General features: G+C 48.8%; 2 protein-coding genes across 9 annotated transcripts in view; both read left to right on the top strand.

Moving 5' to 3' along the window:
* The first annotated feature begins 62 nt into the window (after positions 1-62).
* Positions 63-19,952, top strand: Sfxn2 (sideroflexin 2). 6 transcript variants are annotated; one of them, XM_085694046.2, is made up of 13 exons: positions 89-183; positions 5,026-5,157; positions 7,061-7,243; positions 7,399-7,569; positions 9,551-9,649; positions 12,178-12,253; positions 12,478-12,563; positions 14,330-14,390; positions 14,673-14,739; positions 15,303-15,352; positions 15,644-15,693; positions 16,382-16,538; positions 18,248-19,952. In XM_085694046.2, exons 3-12 carry the CDS (start codon positions 7,083-7,085, stop codon positions 16,530-16,532), a joined length of 972 nt encoding a protein of 323 aa, XP_085550172.2. In that variant the 5' UTR covers positions 89-183; positions 5,026-5,157; positions 7,061-7,082; the 3' UTR covers positions 16,533-16,538; positions 18,248-19,952. The 6 variants fall into 6 exon arrangements, with proteins under 6 accessions (XP_048294991.2, XP_085550171.2, XP_085550174.2 ...); XM_048439034.3 differs by lacking the exon at positions 5,026-5,157 and having other exon boundaries at positions 63-183; positions 16,382-16,429; XM_085694045.2 differs by lacking the exon at positions 5,026-5,157 and having other exon boundaries at positions 63-183.
* Positions 19,953-22,707: 2,755 nt separating this feature from the next.
* The window catches only part of Wbp1l (WW domain binding protein 1 like), a 61,626-nt gene continuing 60,452 nt past the window's right edge, over positions 22,708-23,881 (top strand). The window contains exon 1 of one of the 3 annotated variants that reach the window (XM_048439027.3): positions 22,708-22,880. In XM_048439027.3, the coding sequence (XP_048294984.1) occupies positions 22,791-22,880 (90 nt within the window). In that variant the 5' untranslated portion in view covers positions 22,708-22,790. The remainder of the gene's footprint in view (positions 22,881-23,881) is intronic. The other 2 variants (XM_085694056.2, XM_048439032.3) reach the window with 2 other exon arrangements.

The following is a 23,881-nucleotide window of genomic DNA, read 5'->3' as shown; positions in this document are numbered from 1 at the left end:
AGCGACCCAGCGGGAGGGGCAGAGTCGCCCACGTGGCTGGCGGGAGCCTGTGGACCGTGATTGGTCAGAAAAGGGGGCGTAGTGCGAGGGGGGTGTTCCCCGGCCTTGCCGCGGTCCTCCAGGTCAGGCTTCCAAGTCAGCGGCGCCTGGTGGCAGTCGCCGGGTGCATCCCTTTGGGACCAGGTAAGGGGCTCCAGTGCAGACCGGTTGCACAGCTGCTTCCAGTCCTCGCGTCTCCTGTCTCTGCTCTGTTGGGGCTGCAAGGCACTGCGTGCTGGACTTCCTTCTGCTGAAGCCGCGTGGCGGGTGGGACGGACCAGGGCTCCAGTGGACTTCTCCCTCTGTCCCTCGTTGTCTTCGACTGCCAGGCTTTGGGGCACCCGAGTTATGGGCTGCTCCCTTATCTCCACAGGCTCGTTAGAATCCAGGACAGGTGATGTCTGCTGGGTTCGGGGAGATCGCCTGAGAGAGGGCGATAGGGAGATTGGGGACCGGTCCATAGCGTCGAGGTTAGCTGACAGCGGGAGTGTTAGACTGTCTGGTCCGCTGGATTTTGCTAAGCCACTTTGGACTGCAAGCTCTCCTTCCTACTCCTTCGTGCACAGGATCACTAGAGAGTTACCCTTGCCTCTGTGCCAGGACAGGTTCTCGACACTGGTCCAATCTTGCCAGGCCAGGTTCTCGACTCTGGTCCAATATGCCGTCGGAGAAATCCTATTCCTCCTGGTGGAATGCTTTTTACACAGAATTTATTTCTGCACAACTCTAGAAGTCAGTTACTGTAGGCGATAGAGTTGGGACACGTACTAACTTGTAAACTGTTTATTTTACAATGTTGTTTGTTAACACTGTGGCCTAGGTAGGCGTGCTGTCTGCCCTCCGGGACAGAACCCTGAATGCAGGGGCTTGTGCAGGGTAGACAAGCCCTCTACCACCGAGGTACACTGCCTCCTTCGCCTCAGACTAGTTTATACTAGGAAATGGAGAATTTTCTGACAGCTGATCGTCTAGGTAGAGATTGCTCATGCATGTTTACCTGTTCTCTATCCTTGTCAAGTGCACAGATCATTGCCTGTCACAGAGGCAGTGCTACACAGTATTAGTAGTTTAATCTGGGTTTCAGACTTCACCCCTCTTCCTACCAACCTGGTTAAGATTACAGAAGCAAAGGCAGATTTCTCTTAAATGGGTTTTCAGGATTTTTGTTTGTTTGTTTGTTTCTCCTCTTTTGTTGTTGTTTTGAGACAGAGTCTCACCATGTAGCTCTGGCTGGACTGGAACTCACTGTAGACCATGCTGGCCTTAAATTCACAAATCTGCCTGCTTCCTGGGTACTCCTGGGTACTGGATTTGAAGCGTGAACTACTATGCCCCGCTAGTTTTCAGATATTTTTATATTGAAGTAAAGTACTTTTTTTTTTTTTTTGGTCTTCCTGAGACAGGGTTTCTCTGTGTATCTTTGGCTGTCCTGAACTTGCTCTGTAGACCAGGCTGGTCTCGAACTCACAGAGATCCGCCTGCCTCTGCTTCCTGAGTGCTGGGATTGAAGGCATGCATCACTATGCCCGGCTCAAGTAAAGTACTTTTTATAAAACCTTTTTAAAAACAAACAAACAAACAAACAAGTCCCCAAAACCCCAACTATTTATTTATGTGCATGAATATTTTGTCTTCACGTATGTTGCATGTTTGGTATCCTAGAACTGGAATCAGCCACCACATGGCATGGTCCTGGGCCTACTGGTTTAATGATTACCATCATTCTCCAGCTTGCTCTAGGCAACCTTGACAGTATTTCACTGTTTTAGCAGTCTTTGGTCTGGTCTCCTGGAGTTATGAGCTGCCTCGATCTCCCAAGTACCGTAGCTCAGAGCTATGCCTGTGGTCCCTGATCTGAGTGTTGGTACCGTTTGCTAGAGATCAGTGTTCTCTAGGAAGAATCAGTACTACGCTGCTTTTGTTGTTTTCTCCTCTCTTGTTCCTCTGTTTCTGTCACAATTGCGCTCTCATTTAAAAAACAATGTAAAGTTTGTTTGTTTGTGTGTATGTGGTGATCAGATACTATGTGTATACCGTGAGGACATGACCACTCCAAGGTATGGTTGAGAAGGTTTTTATTGTACACATGTGGCAAAGTATAGCCAGGGGCATCTGGAAGAGTCCAGAGACAGGGGACAAAGTAGTCTTTGGCTAGCAGAATGGAGGAGAGAGAGAGAGAGAGAACCGAGAGAGAGAGAGAGAGAGAGAGAGAGAGAGAGAGAGAGAGAGAACCAAGAGAGAGAGGATCAAGGGAGCGGGCTCAAGAGAGGGGCTGGCTGAAATGGGAGCATTATATAGGAATGAAAAGCTGAGGAAGGGAACCCAGGAGCAGGAGAGGTTTGGGGTAGGACTGGGGTGAGAAGAACTGGGAAGAGCCACTGATTCTGAGTGAGCCTGGAGGCCAGCAGACACTTTGGGATGCTAACACGCTACAGTTAGCCATTTGCCCTGAGTTCCTATCGGACTTGGCGCCATGTTTGTGTGTGGGGGTTAGAAGACAACTCGCAGAGTTTGCTTTCCTTCTTCTACTGTGTGGTTCTGGAGAATGAACACAAGTTGTTAGACTCGGGGCCAAGTGCCTTTGCCTGTCTACTCACCTCACAGCCCTCCCCAACCTTGGTTTGAGACAGTTTCAATGTGTAGCTCAGGCCTGTCTGAAATTATGATTTTTGTTTGTTTGTTTTTGTGTCTCCCCCACCCCTAACAGGGTTTCTTCGTGTAACAGCCCTGGCTGATCTGAAACTTGCTTTGTAGACCAAGTTGGCCTCAGACTCACAGAGATAGCCCGTCTCTGTTTCCGGAGCTCTGGGATTAAAGGCGTGTACCGCCAGCGGAAGTAGACTTTTTGTGTGCCGCAGCTCCCGGGCTCCTTCTACTTTTATAGGTGCTTACCTGTGTTTGTGCGCACTGTATGAGTGTGTGATGCTCACCGAGGTCAGAAGGTGCTGGATCCACTGGAACTGGAGTCACAGATGGTTGTGTAAACCATGTGGAGGCTGGGAACTGAACTCCAGGCCCTCTGCGTTACCACCCAGTCATTTGTGGTGTTTTGATGATAATGGCTCCCAAAAGCTTATATGGTTCTGGGATATTTTGATTGCTCTCTGACACTCCAGATTATCACTAAAGTTTACCTTGAATCACGAGACAGAGCCAACAACAACCTGACCAGAATTAGCCATAGAGATGCCATCAATTTGGATAGAGAAGACAGGAAGAAAAGGGCAGGGACTAGAGTTTGAGCTTTCTTTTATTCATTCATTCATTCATTGGTTTTCGAGACAGGGTTTCTCCGTGTAATAGTCCTACCTGTCCTGAAACTCGCTTTGTAGACCAGGCTGGCCTCGAACTCACAGAAATCCGCCTGCCTCTGCCTCCCGAGTGCTGGGATTAAATGTGCCACCATGGCCCAGCTTGAGCTTTCTTCTGCTTCCGGGATGAGGATCCTGACGTACCTAGGAGATGGTTCCTGATGTATCTAGGAAGTGAACTCCTTTCCTCTACCATGAGTGTTGTTAGATGGAGGAAAATACCTTTGGCATTGGAACCATGCTGCAGGAGTCAAGCAGAGTGAGAGGCAGAAATCAGAGTTCTGCAGTGTACACTTGCAGTCTGGCTTTTGCTTTCTCCTGAGATCACCACTTGAGGTGTTGCATTCAGGGTCAGGCACAGGCGCTATGGGCACTGCGTGTCAGTTACTTACTGTTTACAGATGACTAGCTCCCAACATGGCTTCCCATCACAACAATCCTTTCCCCACATGCTGCTTCCACCTTCCTCTCTCTCCTGCATTCTTTCCCATTGCTTGAGATCACTTTTCTTCGTTTGTCTCTTAAATACAGCAGTTGTCTGGGGCTTATCCTCACTTCTCTCTCTATTCTGAGTAGTTTTGCTGTAAAGTGTTAGCTTTAATGATGTCAGTGCTACTGACTGATGGCAGAAGTTACAAAATAATCCCACACTAGTTCAGAATTACATATAATAAAGGGTTATTTATTTAGGGGAGACTCACAGATCACTGTACTAGATCACAGTCCTCTGCACGAATGGAGAACAGGAACAGAGTCTAGCAGCCGGAAGCGAGAGCCGGAAGCAAGAGAGAGAGGGCAGGCTTTACAGCTGCATTTCTAGTATGAGAGACCACGCCCAAGTGGGCTGGTGTCTTAAAGGTTTTTGGCTGAAGCAGCAGAAGGAGCTCCCACAGCATCTCCCCCTGTTTTTTTTTCAATAAGAGAGTTCCAAACCCAATACAAAACTATATACACTAGGAACAGATATAAAATATAAGATTAGAATTACAACCAGCATAAACAATATTAAGAAAGGAATGTAAGCTAAATGTTTTAATAAACATTCTGTCCTAAGGAGTCTAAGTCTTGTATTGGAAATAGCTTGGCTAGATCATCAGAGGACGGTAACTACTGACTATCTAGTCTTAAAGCCCATCCAAGGCCTGAGAAGGGAGATAATATTACTTGAGTAGATAGGAAGTGCAGCCAAGCAGCTTCCAAAATGTGCAGTGGATGACAGAGACAACTGGCTGCCTGAGCAATCACCTAAGATCTTCAACATTTGCAGTGTCGAAGCAACCAACTTTGGCTAAGGCCTAGAGTAACTGACAGACCATTTTCAGAGGCAGGAAATTTTTTAAAACCGTCTTACCCTGACTTGGCAAAATTCGATAATCTTTTTTCTTGTATCCTGTTTGTCCAGTCTAGACATCGTGCACTTTGTCAGTGGTCGAGGCATGGCCCATTTCTTGCCCAATGGCCAGTTGGGCCAAGAAGACAAACTCCAAGTGGAGTGTCTTTGGTGCTAAACACTCTCTCAGGATTTGGTGTTGCCAGGAGTAGTCATGTCTCATGTCAACAGAATCTGAAGATATTTAAATGCTATGTTCTTTCTTTCTTTCTTTCTTTCTTTTTTTTTTTAAAAAAAGATTTATTTATTACATATACAGTGTTCTGCTTGCATGTATACTTGCAGGCCAGAAGAGGGAACCAGATCTCATTACAGATGGTTGTGAGCCACCATGTGGTTGCTGGGAATTGAACTCAGGACCTCTGGAAGAGCAGTCAGTGCTCTTAACCCCTGAGCCATCTCTCCAGCCCTTAAATGGTATGTTCTACAGATCTTTAAAGTGGTTGAAGGTTACCTATCTATGCAGAATACAATCTCTATGTATCTAAAGAACCTAATTAGTCTGACTAATTTGTATACTAATTAGCATACTAAAAGTATAACAAACATGAATGACTATTGACCTATAATACTTAATACATATATAATTTAAAGATTAAGACTTCATATCAGAATATTAAACAATCCTTAAACAACTGCAGTAAAGGAGGACAATGACATCAAAATGCAAACAATGTATAAATATCTTAATCAGAGGTAGAAATATATAATGTAATATGATAAGTATATCCTAAAATTGTATCAATATACAGAATGTCTTAAACAGAGGTAGAAACATGCATGCATACAATATGACAAAATAACCTTGCATAGGTAGACAAATATTTTAAACAGAAATAGCAAATATAATTTGAACTTGTATCAATATACCAGAAACTATACCAGTGTAAATTGTCCATAAATAATAGCTCACAAGTATTCACTCTATTATTCAGTATTATTATTAGTATAAATAAGTTCAACTAAATTACCTATTATCCCATTCAGTCTTCCCTTTTTTTTGAGATCTCTAGGCCTACGTAATTTCCACCCCCAACCCCCAACCCTGTGCTAGTAATAATCAACCCCTAAATGGTGTCTCTAACCATGAGGACAAACTTTGTTGAGAGAGGGGACATTGCTTTCTAGAATTGCTTCCTGCTGTCATGGGGGTGATGTTTTTTCTATGGGAATCCTATAAAAGTAAAATGATGGTTGACGAAGACCCCACTGGGAACAGGGCTAGAAATCATTCATGTTCCATTCTGGCAATTAATATGCATTCTGGTCATATTTTGAAAGTTTGAGTGAGGCCAAATTGATAGGTCATTGACTATTTGGAGAAATCAAGACAATATAGCATCTGGGCTGATCATGGTTCTCGCTCACAGATCTTAGAGCTACCTTGAGAGATATGAGAAACAGGGAGACAGGGTAGAAAGCTTCTAGAATTGACAGTGTCATTAAAGAGAAACCCCTGTTCTTTGTCACTGGGATAATAAGAAAGGCTTACCCATCCAAGGCTCAACTTGGCGAAAATACAAATCCATTAGAAAGGAGAGAGCCCCTGCTGTTACAACTACCTATGGACTTGTTTTCCCCAGTTTGGCTGGCAAGGTGCGCAGAGGCCACCACAGCGGTGGACAGAAGGAGCCAGACTGTGTCTTGAACCCGTAGCAGAATTAGAATTGTCCTTGTAAGCCATGAATGCTTAGGGGAAAGCGTTAGAGAGGGCTGAGATCAGACAGAGGTCTGGTGTGTCTCCTAGTGAGCCTGCGCCCTGCATATTCCACAGATGTTTCTGGGGCAGCACTCCTCAGCCCCTGTAGGTGAGGTGGAAAGGCTAGAGGAGACTGGGCACCAGCATTTATCTCTCTGCTTCCTAACTGCAGACACAGTGTGCCCAGCTACCTCACCCCTACTCCTACCACCATGTTTTTGCTGCCGTGGTGGTTAGGCTGTGGTAAAAGAGTTTCTCTGAAGGCAGGCCTAGTGAAGAGCGGAGGGCTTCTATTCTATTTCAGAATGGCCATGTTTCCTATCTCCCTTCTAGGAGTACCGGGGATATTATGCTAGTTTGTGGTGTTCTCTCATTGCCTAGTCAGACTGAGCTCCTCTGAGGCAGACTGCCTCCCATAGTATGATCAAGCACAGGCCTGGCCACTAACACGGTCCCAGGAAACTCTTGTTGGCTATTGCCTAGTTTGATTGCCATTCATAGGGGCCCCTAGATCACAGGGGATGCCTAAGGTCTGGCAAAAGTAGGCAGTCTATGGCTGACAGGGCCTCTGGGGCAAACTGATTTAGGTAGGGGTCAGATCTCATTCACTTTGTTCTTAAGTTTTAGGTTGAATGTGGGCAATATGGAGGCTGACCTGTCTGGCTTTAACATTGATGCGCCCCGTTGGGATCAGCGCATGTTCCTGGGCCGTGTGAAACACTTCTTTAACATCACGGATCCTCGCACCGTCTTTGCATCAGAGCAGGAACTGGACTGGGCCAAGGCCATGGTTGAGAAGAGCAGGTGAGGGGGTTGGCAGGGGAGGGGCTGGAGGTACCAGCACAGCATTGCTGGACTTTCTGAGGGAGGGAGAAACTGAAGGTGAAGGAGTGGGCAGAGGGGCAGGGAGACAGGGATCATCAGGTCGGGTGGTCACTGCTGTTGTTATTGGGTGACAGGATGGGACTGGTGCCCCCTGGCACTCAGGTGGAGCAGCTGCTGTATGCTAAGAAGCTGTATGACTCTGCTTTCCATCCTGACACTGGGGAGAAGATGAACGTCATTGGGCGGATGTCCTTCCAGGTCCCCGGGGGCATGATCATCACAGGCTTCATGCTGCAGTTCTACAGGTGAGCTGAGATGGCGGAGGGAGGGGGTCAAGCTAGGTCGGGAAGCCTGTGGAATAACGGTCCTCTTGATTGGTCCCTTACCAGATGCTGGGCACTGTGCTAAATTCTTTGCCTGAGAGGACTTTTCATTCTCAAGAGCCCTACACACACAGGTGCTGTTTTCGTTTCCCTTTGCTGGTTGGCTCGCTAGAGGCTGAGTGACCATTCGTGACCACAGTCAGCCTGTGGGGGCTGTTGCTGGAACAGACCTCCTCCTCAGTGGATCATCCAGTCTAAACTTTTTATATTATTAGTATCATCATTATTGTTATTTTGAGACAGAGTCTCACTCTGCAGTCCTAGCTGGCCTAGAACTCACAGAGACTCAAACTGCCCTCCAGAGTGCTTGGACTAAAAGATTAAGTCTTTTATTTTTTTCCTTTTTTTTTTTTTCTTGAAGATAGGGCTTCTCATTGTAGCCTTAGCTGTCCTAAAACTCACTCTGTAGACCAGGCTGGCCTCAAACTCATAGAGATTCACCTGCCTCTGCTTCCTGAAGTGCTGGGTTTAAAGGCGTGTGCCATCACCACCAGGGTAAGGATTAAGTTTTTTAAAAATACTTAAAAAAACATTACATTTATTTTATTGTGTGTGCGTGGAGTGGGAGTACCTCTCATTGTGTGTGTGTGTGTGTGTGTGTGTGTGTGAGAGAGAGAGAGAGAGAGAGAGAGAGAGAGAAAGTCAAAGGACTACTTATCAGAAGTGGCTTCTCTTTGCTTCTCTTTCCACCACGTGGGACTTGGGGAAGGAACTTAGGTCTTTACCCACCTTGCCATCTCATCAACCTCCTAAGTTATTTGTTGTTTGTTGTTATTGTTTTGTTTTGTTTTTGAGACAGCATCCCAGTGTAACTCTGGGTGGCCTGGAACTGGCCATGTAGACCAAAAGACCAAACCTCAAACTCAGAGAGATCCACCTGCCTCTGCCTCCCAGGTGCTGGGATTAAAGGTGTGCGCCATCCTGCCTGGCTCCTTTTAATTTCTTCTTCTTTTTTTTTTTTATAAGTTTTATTTTTGTTTTATGTGCATTTGTGTTTTGCCTGCCTGTGTGTCTGTGTGAGGGTGTCAGGTCCCCTAGAACTGGAGTTACGAACAAATGTGAGCTGCCATGTGTTTCTGGGAGTTGGATCTGGGTCCTCTGGAAGAGCAGTCAGTGCTAACTGCTGAGCCGTCTCTCCAGCCCCTCCTCCTAGGTTCTTAAGTAAGAATTCCACAGTGGCTTTATGTTTTGAATGTGACATCCGAATGGAAAAAGAAAAGGCCCCGTTCTTGCTCTGCTTGATTGGGAAGGGAGGAAGCTTTCGGGGTATGACTCTCCCCATCTCCACCTGCTAAGTCCTCTAACCCTGTGTATTCATTTAGTTAGTTGTTGAGCTATGCCTTGGGCCAGTGCCAGGGATGAAGGACTTTAGGCTCTCCCCTCCTGGAGACAAAGAACACAGTGGAGATTGGGAAGTGGTAGGTTGGGGGAAGAGTCATGGAAACAGGACACATGGAATGATTGTCTCAGGGGGGGCAGAAGAAGGGTCAGAAAAAATTCCAAGAAGAAAAGCATCTCAAGGGGCTGGAGAGATGGCTCAGTGGTTAAGAGCATTGCCTGCTCTTCCAAAGGTCCTGAGTTCAATCCCCAGCAACCACATGGTGGCTCACAACCATCTGTAATGAGGTCTGGTGCCTTCTTCTGGCCTGCAGACATACACACAGACAGAATATTGTATACATAATAAATAATTTTTTTTTTTAAAAAAGCAAAGCATGTCAAGCATGTCAACAGAGCAGGATTTTGCCCCGTGTGAAGGGAAGAGGGGATAGCCCAGGCAAAGGGCTCATCCCATCCACAACCCCAGGCTATAAGAAAGGATGGAGTAGTTTAGGGAACTGCAGATGCTGTGGTGCAGCACAGCCCCCCCCCCCTCATCCCTCCTGGTCTTCCTTGTTCTCAGGACAATGCCTGCGGTAATCTTCTGGCAGTGGGTGAACCAGTCCTTCAATGCCTTAGTCAACTACACCAACAGGAATGCGGCTTCCCCCACGTCAGTCAGGTAGGAGACGTGAAATGAAGGCTGTCCGCTCCCTCTGCAGGAGCAGCCCTCTAATCTTAGACTGTCCTCGCTCCCTGGCTGGGCCCACTCTGGCAGGTGGCTGGGGTACCATTTCCCAGTGTTTGAAATACTCAGACCAACTGAGAATATCTTCTTCCCAGACTATTTTAAAATGATCATTCATTTGACTAATATGTTATTCTTTTGTTTTGTTTTGAGACAGGGTTTCTCTGTGTAACTCTGGCTGTCCTGGAATTTGCTCTGTAGACCAAGCAGGCCTTGAACTCACAGAGATCCACCTGCCTCTGCCTCCTGAGTGCTGGGATTAAAGAAGTGCACCACCACTGCCCAGTTTCTCTTTTAAAGATTTACTTTTTAGATTTTTTTAATTTTATTTTATTGTATGAGTGTTTTACCTGCGTGTATGTATGCACATCACATGCACACTGGTGCCTGCAGATGTCAGAAGAGGGCATGGGATCTCCTGGAACTGGAGTTATGGATGGTTGTGAGCTACCATGTGCACACTCAGAATCAAACCGAGTCCACTGCAAGAGCAGCAAGTGCCTGGGCTTTACAGATGGCTCAGTAGTTAGAGCATGGACTGCTCTTCAGAGCCCGACCAGGGCTTCGACCACAAGACCATGGGAGTTGGTGCTCTTCCACAGCCCCCAGGTCCGATTTTTAGCACCTATATCAGGTGCTCCAGCTCCAGGGACATCTGACCTCTGGCCTCTATGGGCATGCACGCATGTACACACACATAATTTTAAGATAAAAAGCAAAAATCAAGCTGAGTGTAGTAGCTCACTTCTTTAATCTCGGCACTCAGGAGGCAGGGGCAGGGGGATCTCTGAATTTCTGGGTAGCCTGAGCTTCAGAATGAGGCCCTGTCTCAAAAACTAAAGAAAAAACGTGCTCCAAACCACTGAGACCTCTCTCCTATCCCAAGATTTATCTTTATTTGTGTGTGTGTGTGTGTGTGTGTGTGTGTGTGTGTTGTGGTTCTATTCTTCACATGTGTGAAGATGTCTGCAGAAGCCAGAGGAGGGAGTTAGATCCCTGGAGCTGGAATTCTGGGTAGTTACGAGTCATCCCATGTGGGAGCTGAGGATTGAACTCCAGTCCTCTGGAAGAGCAGCAAGGTTAAGATGGCTCTTAACCACTGAGCCATCTTGTCCAGAATTTTCCTGAGTGTGTTTTATGTGCCAGGCAAGATTCTAGAAGCTTAAGGTGCCTGGTGAGTAAGATAGCAGTCCTGTTTGAGATCTCTGTGAGCTCAAGGCCAGCTCGTTTTGTGTAGCAGTTACAGGGCCACATACCGAGATCCTGTCTCAGAGCTTACCAAACCAAACACGCAGAAAAGTCTCCTAGCAAAACAAACCCAGTGAACTCCGATTGCGATTCCGTAGTTAGGGAGATGAAAAGCGTGGCTGGACAGCTCTCTTTAGAGAGGCCCCTTGGGAAATCCCTTCTGTAGAGATGGCATCCACTTGGGTTCTAAAAGGTAAGAGTTGACTTAGTTAGTTGTTAGTTAGTTAGTTAGTTAGTTAGTTAGTCTTGGTCTGTTGCTTTTGATGAAACTCCATCATGAAATTAAACTTGGGGAGGAAAGAGTTTATTTCACTCACAGTTTGACGTAGCAATTTATCATTAGCAGCAGTGAGGCAGGAGCCTGAGGGCAGGAGCTGATATAGAGGCCATGAGGGTGCTGCTTCCTCCGTCTGGCTATCTCAGTTTTCTTGCAGAACCCAGAATGGCTGCACCCACAATGTGTTAGGCCCTCCCCGATCAGTTACTAATTAAGAAAGTGTCCTAACATGGGCGGTGGTGATGTGCACCTGTAATCCCACTCAGAAGCCAAGGCAGGCAAGTCTCTGAGATCAAGACCAGCCTGGTCTCCATAGTGAGTTCCAGGACAGCCAGGGCTACATAGAGAAACCTTGTCTCGGAAAGAAAAAAAAAATGTCCTACTGGACTTGCCTACAGCCTGGTCTTTTGGAGACATCTTTCTTTCTTCTTTTTTTCCTTCCTTCCTTCCTCTTTTTATTTTTTTGAGACAGGATTATTTTGTGTAGACCAGGCTGGCCTTGAACTCAGAAGTCCTCCTGCTTCTGCCTCCCAAGTTCTGGGATTAAAGGCGTGAGTCACTACTCCCCAGCTGGAGGCATTTTCTTAATTGAGGTTCCCTTCTCTCAGATGACTTCAGCTTGTATCAAGTGGACAAAACTAGGCAATATATGGGTGCAGCATGTAGGAACCCCGGAGTGTTCTGTAGACAGACAGCAGCAGTGTGCATCGGTCCTGAGGCAGGAAGGAGTGTGAGGCATTTAAGGTACTGAAAGAGGACCAAGGGTGCCCGGCATAGAGTGATGGAAGTGGAGTCTGAGATGACTCTAGAGACAGACCACAGGCCCTGAAGCTCCATTGCTAGAGTTTCTCACGGAAGCCCCGGCCTTGCCTCAGCCTCCTTGGACACTACTCCCAGCACCTATGCATTCATCCATCTGACATTTCTTTTCCACTAGGCAGATGGCTCTCTCCTACTTCACAGCTACTACCACTGCGGTGGCCACTGCAGTGGGCATGAATATGTGGACCAAGGTATGTATGGCTGGGGCTTGCGGCACAGTGGCCACCAGGGGGCAGCAAAGGTCTAGCGAAAACAGCTTTCTTGGCTCGCTACAGGAGTTTGAGGATCCCAGAGTGGATGTCTGGACAAGTCAGCAGTAGTGTTTACTTGCCTCTCTTCCTGTGTAATCCAAAGCCTTTTCTACCCCACCTTTGCATGAACTTGAGTAACTTCCGTTATTCCCTGCCTCCAACAGAGAGCTCCACCCTTGGTGGCCCGATGGGTGCCCTTTGCCGCTGTGGCTGCAGCTAACTGTGTCAATATCCCAATGATGCGACAGCAGTGAGTACAGGGAGCCTTGTTCTCCTTCTCAGTCACGGGGTTAACAGGGAAGGGGAGGAAGCAAGGCAGTGAGCCACTAGCTTCCTGGGACTGAGGTAGGATGGAGAAGACCAAAGGACCCAGCCTCTGAAGGTTCTCAAGGGTGGCCATCTGTAACGGCCCAAAGAATGGTGAGTGATTTAAATATGGTGTGTCGCCGCATGTGACGTGAGGTGGATTGAGCGTGGACATGTGGACCAGATGGTTTTTATTGGTAGTGCTGGGGATTGAACCTAATGCCTCATCCATGCCAGGCAAGCGCTCTGTCCCTAAAGCTACATCCCTAGCTTAGATCCTGTCAAAGCTGTGAACTCTGCCTACTTCCCAAGCCCTTAGACTCGCTTAATGGAGGAAAAGTGGCAATAGAACAGTATCCAGGTGCTCAGAGAAGCCAGGGGAGGAGGTAGACATGCCCAGGAGCCCAGCTATGCTCTCTTCAAAAACTGGTTCTATCTTATAGTTTTCTTTCAGAGGTGGTTTTTTTGTTTTTTTGTTTTTTTTTTTTGTGAGAGGGGCTTACTTTGTATCCTTGGTTGACTTGGGAGCTCACTATTTAGCTCAAGCTAGCCTTGAATTTACAGAGATCCATCTGCCTCAGCCTCCCCAGTTCTGGGATTAAAGGCATTTGCTACCATGCCTGGCTAAAGATTTTAATTATGTGTATGTATATGTGGTGAGTGCAGGTGCCCACACAGACTGGACTCAATGTATCAGACGCCCCTGGGTCATAGGCAGTTATGAGCTGCCTGGTGTGGGTGCTGGGAACCAAACTTGGGTCCTCTGTGTAAACAATAAGTCTTCTTAACCTCTGGGCCATCTCCCCAGTGCTATTTTTGTTTTTTGAGACAGGGTCTCGCTATGTACTCCTGGTTGGCCTGGAACTCACTGTAGGCCAGGCTGACCTTGAGCTTGCCTTGCTCTCCTGCCTCTGCCTCTGCTGGGGTTGCAGTCGTGTGCTACAGGGATGGCTTCTTCTTTTTTTCCTCTTTGCCGTGCGGGGTGTTGAGCCCAGAGGCTCGAGCACACTAGCCACGGTGGCTGTGGAGCTGCTTCCCCGGCCCAGTTTCTGTTCCTTTGCTTTTTCTTTCTGTATTTTTCTAGAACACAGGTGGCATGAGGACTGTCTCTCTCTGACGCCATCGCCATCATGTCTGCGTGTGCGACCACGTTTTGTTGGCAGATGGAGGGTTACCACAGCAGCCCTCGGAGAAGGAGCTTGTGGAATCTTACACATCCCTCCACTCTCTTGCCTGTCTCCGCCTAGCTGGGCATGGCAGATGCGTGAATGTGACTACCCATCCTGGTCTCCACCAGGGAGTCGAGCTTGTCTGAGAACAGAATAGGTACTATTTGGGCAGTGGATGCTAAGTCAGGTACTGGACTCAGAACCTGGTCAGGAGTTCCTACGATTCTCATTAGGTTCCGTGAAGTGGTGCCAGGGTGGTCCTCATTCTCCACATGAGGAACACAGAGGCTCTGAAGGGTAAAAGACGGTCCTCAAGGTCACACATGTGACCTGTAGCTTCTGGAGTCCGTCGAGGCAGTGGACCTGGGGCTGGCTTTCTTGGCTGCTCCTGAGAGTCGCTTGTCAGGCACCATTCACGGGACTGCAGAAGGGAGGGGCTTCCTAGAGCATTGGTCCCTTGGCACTGGTGACCGGATGTGTCACATGCCAGGCAGAGTCCCAGCACCTGTTTCCTAAAGCCCAGAAACTTCTGTTTGTCTAGGGAACTCATCCAGGGCATCTGTGTGAAGGACAGGGACCAAAATGAGCTTGGCCATTCTCAGGTGAGCAAAGGAGAGACTTCCCCCTCAAACCCTGTCCCTCCTAGATGATCGCACATGTGACCTGGCTGCCATTATGGGTTTGAGAAGACTTTTCCCATCCTCATTTTCTCTTAAATACCCCCTCATTTCTTTGTTCAGAACAGGTTTCCAGCATCATTTTAGGTGGGAGGGTTGGGGCCATCCCATCTCCTATACCTGCTCAGACTTTGGCACGAACCTGACTTCCCTCATAGCCCACGCCCACCGACTGAGCGCTTCCTGACATCTCTTCTCTGTCCTCAGAGAGCTGCGGCTGTGGGCATCACCCAAGTGGTTATTTCTCGGATTACTATGGCCGCTCCTGGCATGAGTAAGATGGAAAACACCTCCTATCTTGGGGGCACCCTTGAATATCTGGCAGAGGCCTCGGTTCCCTCAGCTTTCAAGTGGGAGGTGGGATGTCTTCTCAGGCTGTTTCCTTTGAAAGCTGAAAGCCCAGGGAAACACAGGTGTTCTTAGAATATCGGTTCCTCCAATTGGGGGAGCAGGTTAACTTCATTTAGCTGATATTCACTAAGCAACAGTGGGGGGTCCCTGGGAGACAGTGGTAGATGCAGAGCCCCCCAGGGCCCCCTGGTTTCCAGCAGGGGGCGTATTGCAGAGTAGGATACACAATTTGTTTGCATAAGCCTGCAAAACATTTTTCGATTTGAGAAGAATGCTTCGGACCAGGACCGAAGCGTGTCTGCCTTCTGTTAACTGTGAACACATTTTCGGGCAGCATCTTTCTCTGGGACTTGGGGGAGAGTCAGGGTAGCAGTGCCTACGCAGGCTCTGTTTTCTCCCAATGGCGCTGAGGTCTGTGGTCTGACGCAGCAGTGGGGCTTGGGGAGAGCCTACCGTTCCTCCTCTCAGCTGCTCTGTCTCTTCCAGTCTTACTACCTATCATCATGGAACGGCTGGAGCCCCTGCGGCTGATGAAGGTAGGCGGGTTCTCCCTGCCTAGAGCCCCAGCAACTGGCCCTCCCCTCCTTCCCAACAGCCGCCTCCCATCTTAATCTAGTAGAGCTAGTCCCAGTCTCTGCCAACCCCTGTTTCACATATGAGAACAGGCCTCCTGACCCTGTCTGCAGAGAGCCAGGAGAAGCCCTTCTCGCCATAAGGGCAGCAAGTCCTAGACTTCATGCTAGCTGGTGGGGGTGTAGGTGCCGGGCCTGCTGCAGGTGTCTGAGTCCCATGGGGGTCTCTCTCTGTTTTTCTCTTGTCTTGTGCAGAGAGTCAGAGTGCTGCACGCTCCGCTGCAGGTCCTGCTGTGTGGCTGCTTGTGAGTATGTGGTGTTGGTGGTCTGGGGTCTTTGCTGCCTGGAGCACCTGGGACCTGTCTCCTGACCTGGCTTCATAGTGGCTCATGTCATGTCTAGCACCCAGACGGCCAAGCTTGAGTTCTTCCCAGGCTTCCCTCTCCCTCAGGTCTAGAGCAGTTTTCGAGGAGACACAAGAATGAGGAGGCGGAGGTTGGTTGGGCTGTCGTACAGGAAAAGTGGCACTTGACGCCAGTGCCCTAGGGACTTGGCCATTGACTGATGCCATTAATTGTGCCCCCCTGGTCAGAGTCCCTTTCCCTGTGGCACAGGTGACTGTGACCTAGGAGTCTCCAGTTTACCATTCTTAGGTGCAGCGCTATTTTCTTCCTGTGTTGGAATATGGTGTGAAGTAGAGGTTAGTGTGAGGGAGGGACACTGGTTTTTATCACCAAGTCCAGTGAGTTTTCTGGACTACAGTTCAGTGGTAGAGTGCTTGCCTAGTGTACAAGACCCTGACCAGGGCGATGGCACACAGGTATGTCACCCCAGTAGAGGTAGGAACAGGAGGATCAGTTCAAGATCAGTCTCAGCCAGCTCCTGACCCTGGGCTCCGTGACCCTGTGTTAAGGCAGGTCAGCTGTGTGGGCTCAGGGTAGGGTGTGGCAGGCCTCAGGGTCATGTCCCTAACACTCTTCTCCTTTCTTACAGCCTCCTCTTCATGGTGCCTGTGGCATGTGGGCTCTTCCCTCAGGAATGGTATCAGTCATTTGTTGCCTGCTTTGTTTTATCAAATGCTCTGCTCTGCTCCCCCACGGACCTGCTGGGAGAGAGGGACACACGGGACAATAGATGTTTCTAAGGACAGGTGCCCGCCCACCTCAACTCTGGCCTTTTTACGCTGGGTGAATGGCACACCAGTCAGGTCTCCGTGGGGGTGGGGGAGAAGCCAGGAGTAAGAGTTGCTCCCACCTTGGAGAGATGGTGGGGGGCGGGCAACAGGAGACTTATCCTGCTTGGTGAGTGGAGGAAGGCCCCTTCAGGCTGGCTCTGGTCTCTGAGGTTGAACAAGGCGGTTCTTCTGCTCCTGGCTCACATTCCCTCCGTGCACAGACTTGTATTTCTCAGGTTCCTCTGTGTTTCCCGGAAGGGAGGGTAGGAGTAGAGGTGACGGAAAGGGACACCAGCCTGGGGTCAGCTGGAGGCTGGTTCCAGGAAACAGGTGTAGCTGTCGCATGACCTGAGATAGTAGCTGTCCTGCCCTCTGTATGGGTTCTCTGGCCACCTGCTAGTCACCTCCGGAGTCCTGAGCACTGTGATTACAAGCTTGTGGCAAAGACAGAGAGCTTTAGTCCAGGTTGATTTAAAGGTGAAATGTAACATTTATTCTGACTCACAAAGGCCAGTAACAATTTTGGCTGGAAAAATCAGGAATTAGATGAGCGCATAGTTTGAGTTTGTAATCCCACACTGCGGGTAGGGCACAGGGCTAAAGCAGGAGGATCTAGAATTCAAGGCCAGCCTGAGATATATAGACCCTAGCAAGCAAAAGCAATTTAATTTTTTCTTTATAACAACCCCTGTCTCAAAACCTTAAGAAAAGGTCTGGGGAGATGACTCAGCCCTCAGAGCTGAGTCAGATTCCCAGAACCCATGTTGAAAAAGCTGGGTGAAAACAAACAAAACCCCAAAACCTGGGTGTAGTGGTATGTGCTTGTAACCCCAGTGTTAGGGAGGCGTAGACAGGCAGATCCCTGAAACTCGTTGACAGCCAGCCCAGCTGAAAATTGGCGAGTTCCAGGTTCAGTAAGAGATCCTGTCTCCAGACAATAAAACTGGGGACAATTAATCTCTGGTCTCTGTACACATGAGCGCACACATACACACGCATGTACTTGCATACACACACAAAGGGGGGCATAGTCTGACAACCAGGAGGGTTCTGCACTAGGGTCGTTCTATTGCTGTGACAGACACCATGACTAAGAACGGCTCTGGGGAAGGAGGATTTGTCTCGGTATTTCTTATTCACGTGGGTTTCGGTATTCGCTGGTGTTAGCAGGGCCCAGGATGATGTGCACCCTAACTAGTCCTGACCTTGTCCTGCAGAACAGTGTGAAATCTCTTTCAGGGAGACAGGTTCCTGAGGGGAGGCTTGTACATCTGTGTCAAGGTAGGCAGGGAACCAGGGCAAGAACTCAAATAGGAGCTTGAAGCGGAAACCATGGGGGCTGGGAGGGGGGGTGACGGTGGTTGCTGGCTTGTTCACACAGGCTCATGCTTAGCTTTTTCATAGAGCCCCGGGAATGGCGCCACCCACAGTGGCCCAGGTGCTCCCATATCAGTCAACAATCAAGACAGTTCCTCACAGACGTGCCCTCAGATCGGCTTGATAAAGACAGTCACTCAGCTGAGACCCTCTTTTCAGTGACTTTAGGCTGTGCCAAGTTGATAGTTAACGCTCACTAGGATGGGCTTCCTAGAGGTGACATGTAGGGCGGGCTTTCTTCTCAGGGTGAATTGCTAATTGTTTTGGATAATAGCATCCTCATAACCCTGTTTTGGTTTCCTTTTCAGTGAATTACCAGTTTCCTATCTAGAACCAGAGCTGCAGGACACCATCAAGGCCAAATATGGAGACCAAGTCCTCTCCGCCTACTTTAATAAGGGTCTTTAAGTGCTCTTCACCTGCAGGGACCAATCCATCCCCATATGGCCCAGCCTTTTGCCGTCAGCCGTGCACACCTGTGTCCACATTCCTCTTTGAAAGCCAGGCTGGACTGGGGGAGAGTAGGTGGGTGGGGAGATGATTCCTGTTTCCATAGAAACATCCATTTTTTGGACTCCCAAGGATAAAAAATTCAGAAGGGGAATCAAGGTGGTTGGGGATGTAGCTCAGTTGGTAGTGTTTGCCTAGATTCCACAAAGCCCTGGATTTAATCCTTAGCGCCATGTGTTTCAGGCATGGTTGTTCATGCTTGCAGTCCTTGTACTGGGGAGGTGGAGGCAGGAGGATTAGAAGTTCAAAGTCAACCTTAGGTACATGGAGAGTTTGAGGCTAGCCTGAGTTAGAGATAATGTCTCAAAAAAAAAAAAATAGGGGAGGGAACAAGGACTAAGGTATTCCGTCTGCTTTGTCCTCGGTCCCTGTCCTTTGGGACCAGAAGCTGAGGCCATCTCAGCATAAGCTGCTGGTGTCTGGGAGACACAGTTTGGAGTACTTAGGACACCTGTGGCTCTTTTCCAGTCAGGACTGCAGATGTATTGAGTCCCTCTCCTCCTTCCTCCCACTTCCTCCTTCTCAAGCAAGGGAAATGTTTACCTGTGTGATTCTTGAAAAGGCTTCTTATCATTTTATTTTTATTTTTATGTGTATGGATGTTTTGCCTTCATGTGTGTCTCTCTGCACGCAGCATCCACAGAGGTCCAAAGAGGGTGTCAGATCCTCTGGGACTGGAATTACCACTGTGAGCCATCACATGGGTGCTAGAAATCAAACCCAGATCCTCTGGAAGAACATCTCTGCAGCTCCTACTGAGGAACAGAAGAGGGTCAGTCTGTCCCCTGGGGATTGCTCTCTACTCTGCCCCATTGTGCCCTGACTGGGATGCCTCCATGGGAGTGTTGCTAGACTTGAGTTTTTCAGGTGCTGAGAGCTAACTAAAACAGGACAGAAAACTGGACAAATAGTTCCTGTCCTCAGCCCGTTAGGTCAAAAACCAGGGACTGGTGTGTACTGTTAGGAAAGGGACACTGGAGCACAATTCAGCCAGGACCAAAGAGCCTTCAGACTGTACAGCCAAACAGCCATTTCACCGAAGTTATGTGAACATCAAGTTAGCCCTCTGATGATGACTTTATTCTGTCTAAAATCATGTCTAGACCTATTTCTGGGACCCTTATTCTGAGAGAAGTCTCTTTTCTCATTGCTTTGCCTGTTTTACAAGTCCCCTCACACATGTGCCCTACCACACATTTTAGTGGATGATTTCCTGGTGGTCTCCCTTCCTGAACCCATTAGGTTAAATCAAAGAAAAACTGCTGAGTACTGACAGGACAGGGAGCTGTACTCGGACACCTCTGCGAGGAAACCAACCGGGACCAAGAGCCTAGAGAGAACACACAGCAAAGGGCCGCTTAGGTTCCTGTCTTGTTCCTTGAGCCCCCTGGGGACTGTAGTTTACTTGGAGTCGGTGTGTATATAGGGTCACTTTTGTCTGGTGAGATTTGCTGATTCTATTTAAACGCTGTCATTATGAATTAAATAAATGTTTTGAAAGAACGTGAAGCATTGTTCTGCAAACCAAGCTACTACCTCCTGATGGAAAGCAGGATCTGTGGTCTGACTTTGGCTGGGTACATCAGAGGATCTCGCAGCTGTAAGGGACCCTGTCTGATGGCTGGAGACTATGGCCCATCTCCCTAATAAGGGAGAGGATTCCATCTGCCCACCTGTGTTGATGCCCCACTGGTCTCCCAGAATGGGATTTGTGATGCCTTAGAGGATTGGTGAGCGATGATACAGCCAAAGTCACCTGTGCGCGCTCTCTCTCTCTCTCTCTCTCTCTCTCTCTGGATTTGGGAACTGAAAATTGTTTTACATCTTTTAAAAGGCTATAAAAAGAAAAACTAGAATATGTGAAAGGGACTTTGTATATGTGTCATATAAAGTTCTAACGTAAGTCTCCGTATCCTGCAACTGTGGCTCTTAGGAACATAGAGTGGACCCGGCTGGGCAAACCTTTAATTCCAGCACTTGGAAAGCAGAGGCAGGTGGCTCTTCATGAGTCTGAGCTTGTCCTGCTCTACATAGCACATTCCAGGCCAGCCAATGCAACAGAGAGGCCCTGCCTCGAAAGAGGAAACAATGTATACCAGGGTCCCTTGATGCTGAGGAAACACGAACCCAAAGGCTCACCCCAGCTTCCAGTTCTGCAGGTGGAGCCTGAGAACTGCAGCTGTGCTCATTTCCTGGTAATGCTGGTTGCACTAGAAGATAGCGCAACCTTGATGCGAAGATTGCAGCTGCAATTTAGCTTCACACCCATTTTAAAATGTACAATGGAGCACACATGCCATGAAACTTCTGTTTTCTTTGGGATGGAGCCCAGGCTTTCCTGGACTCTTACTTGTCAGCTCAGACTTGTGAATGCTGAGATTCCAGCTGTACACCTCCACACCTGGCCAAATTCATCCTCTTAAGTTATATGGTTTAAAGCTGGGAAGTGGTGGCGCACACCTTTAATCCCAGCACTTGGGGAGGCAGAGGCAGGTGGATCTCTGTGGGTTTGAGGCCAGAGAAATCCTGTCTTGAAAAGCAAAAACAAAAAATTGTATGATTTAGTAATTTCCAGTCACCAAGTTGCAGCGTTGTTGCCACTAATTCTGAATACTTTCATTATCCCTCCTCCCCCCCAAACCCCAAGTTCATTAGCAGTTCCTCGGGCTGTCAGCCCCGTCCCCTTCCAATCAGATCACACTATGGGCCTTCTGTTTCGGGTTTCTCTGCTTAGCATGTTTACAGGGTTCCTTCCTTTTATAAGGGGAAGTTTGATGTTGGCTGGTACGTGAGCAGGAAAGTCTGTTTTTCAGCCAGCTTTTTTTGTTTGTTTGTTTTTAAAGATATATTTACTATGTATAGTGTTCTCTCTGCCCACAGGCCAGAAGAGGGTACCAGATCTCATTATAGATAGTGTTAGCCATCATATAGTTGCTGGGAATTGAACTCAGGACCTCTGGAAGAGCAGCCAGTGCTCTTAACCTCTGAGCCATCTCTCCAGTCCCCCCAGCAGCTTTTTAAAAATGGAAGACTTGGCTGCAGCTTTTCTATTCTACAGACAATCTGGAAAAGAAACATCAGAACTTGAGAAAGTTCTCTGTAAAGATCAGCTTTCCTTAGCTTTCCAGATCTTCAAGTTTCTGGGCATGCCTGTTTCCATAGTGTTTTCCTGAGACAGGGAAACGAAGCCCTGGCTGTCCTAGCACTCACTTTGTAGACCAGGCTGGCCTTGAACTCACAGAGTCCACCTGCCTCTGCTGGAATTAAAGGTCTGTGCCACCACCGTTTCAGCTAAAGTCTAGTCTTGTTTTTTCTTCCCTATTTCCCTCCCTGTATCTCTTCCCTTCCTCTTTTCCTTGTGGCTCACACTGTGGACTGAACTCAAGGCCTGGCCCATGCAAGCTATTTACCACAGAACGACATCTCCCACTCAGCTGGGTGAGTATTGTCAAGGGTGAAGCTGCTATATAGTCATGTTTGGGTTTGTGTGAACCAGTAATGTGGATGGGATTTGAGGAGATGGAGAACTGGCTACTCTGCAGGGCATAGAGAGCCATTTTCATTCAGCTGGAAGATGGTGAGGCTGAAGCGATGAGTGGTGGGTATCAGAGCTGTTTCCGAGTAGAGTCATTAGAATTTCGTCCTTAAAACTCGGGATGGCAGAGCACTGTCTGTAATAGAATTACGGTCGAATAGGGAATTAGAATGGATCTGAGTTGCTCCTTGGTGAGATTGGAAAAGGCATCCTGATAATAGGGCTGCCTGTACTTTAATACAAAAGGTCCCAGAAAATTTCAGGCTGCAATTGGTTTACCCTTCAGAAGTACCCTTTAGAATCATTTATACCTTACCACCTCTTTTTACTTTCCCTTGTCCCACCCCCTAACTGTGGGAACCTAACACTTCCGCCACACTCAAAATGGCCACACACGGCAAGCCTCTTCCATGCATTTGGACGGTCTCGTCCCCAGTTTTCGGTACTTCCGCCACTCTCTGCGGGGCGGGGCGCACTGCACTTTAATGCAGCTCGCAGCATTCAAGATGGCCCGGCTTCCTCCCACTTTTCATTGGCTAAATCACCCAGCACGAGGGGGGGCTGGACTAGAACTAGACGCACAGCTCTCTGGACCAATGAACGAAAGGTAGAAGCCAATGAGGCGCGGGAACTGGAGACCGTCCTCCGCATCTGGGAGGGCATTTGGCCTGGGGCGGGGTGGAGCCGAGCCGGAAGCGGGAGGGGAGAGCGAAACAGGAAAAGAAGGGAAGGAGGAAGCAGAGGGAAGAAGAGAGGGAGGAGGAGGGGTGGCGGCGCCGTGGCGGAGGAGCAGGAGCAGGAGGGGGATGGAGAGGAGAAGGCTCCTGGGTGGCATGGCGCTCCTGCTCCTCCAGGCGCTGCCCAGCCCCCTGTCAGTCAGGGCTGAGCCCCCGCAGGTAAGGGGAGGGCGTCTGGGCCAGCCCGGGGGACCCGGGTGGTCGAGGCCTGGCTGGAGGGGGGGGGTCTCAAGGAGGGTTGTTTGCAAAGAGTTGAGTGTTGTCGAGAGGAACGCCCATGCCTTGCGTGGACAGGGCGAAGGGGGCTTTGGTGTTTAGCTGAGGGACACCTGTGACGATTTGGATGTCAGAAAGATGGCAGAGGCAGTGGTGCCAGGCGACTTGAGGGTCTTTTGAGAGGGCAGGTTTGGTAGGTGCGCCGGAGGAACTATGCTGGATATCGATGCACACTGGCGCCTATGGGGCTCATTTCTAGCTCCGCAGTGGAGTCAGGAGCCAGACTGCGTGCACACCAGTGTGTGTAAGGATCACAGGTTACAGAACTGGCCCCAGAGGGAGAAGGGCCCAGCAGGATATTTATTTCAGGCTGGACAAAGGAAAGTTCTGAGCATCTTGGCTCTATTCTTAGTGCTGTTAGGCATGGCACGTTGGTAGCCTGTTGTTGGAGACAGGGTTCTTGGAAGGTAGGAGGGATGCAGGAGAGTGGAACCCCTCAGGAGGAGGGGCACGTCTGAGCTGTGAGAACCATGCCTTTAGGCTGACTGCCCTGGTCCGAGCCAGCTCAAGGCCTTTGAGCAGAGGGTGGTTCTAATGCCAGTATCTGCAGCAAATGGAGCACCCTAGCTTTTCTTGCTGGGTGGCTTGCTCTTTGTCCAGGCAGGGAAGCTTGCTTGCGTTGCTTCTAGCTCAGGCTGACGTTTCGAAACCCTAATTGAAGCCTTACTCTTGGTGCCAAATTGGGTGGGGTGCAGTAGGGGAATCAACCCCTCCTCTGTTAAATTTGGCAAAGGTTCTGTCATTTTATTCTCTTCCCTTTCTTCCCTTCATTGTCTTTTTTATTTTATTTTTTCCCAGAAAAGCATTCACATGCGCTGACAGTGGGGACAGCCTGTACAGCTTAACACTTAGCCTCATGTTTTGATGAAGAGCAGAAATTGCTA

Source organism: Myodes glareolus, chromosome 7 (assembly GCF_982192425.1).
Source record: "Myodes glareolus chromosome 7, mMyoGla1.1, whole genome shotgun sequence".
NCBI lineage: Eukaryota > Metazoa > Chordata > Mammalia > Rodentia > Cricetidae > Myodes > Myodes glareolus.
This window is presented reverse-complemented; position numbering and strand designations above follow the sequence as displayed.

Bases quoted from the DNA above. Each gene is read 5' to 3' on its own strand.
- Sfxn2 (XM_085694045.2), top strand. From the start codon at position 7,083: ATGGAGGCTGACCTGTCTGGCTTTAACATTGATGCGCCCCGTTGGGAT. The intron at 7,244-7,398 runs GTGAGGGGGTTG...ATTGGGTGACAG, and splicing joins GCCATGGTTGAGAAGAGCAG to GATGGGACTGGTGCCCCCTG. The intron at 9,650-12,177 runs GTAGGAGACGTG...CTTTTCCACTAG, and splicing joins GCTTCCCCCACGTCAGTCAG to GCAGATGGCTCTCTCCTACT.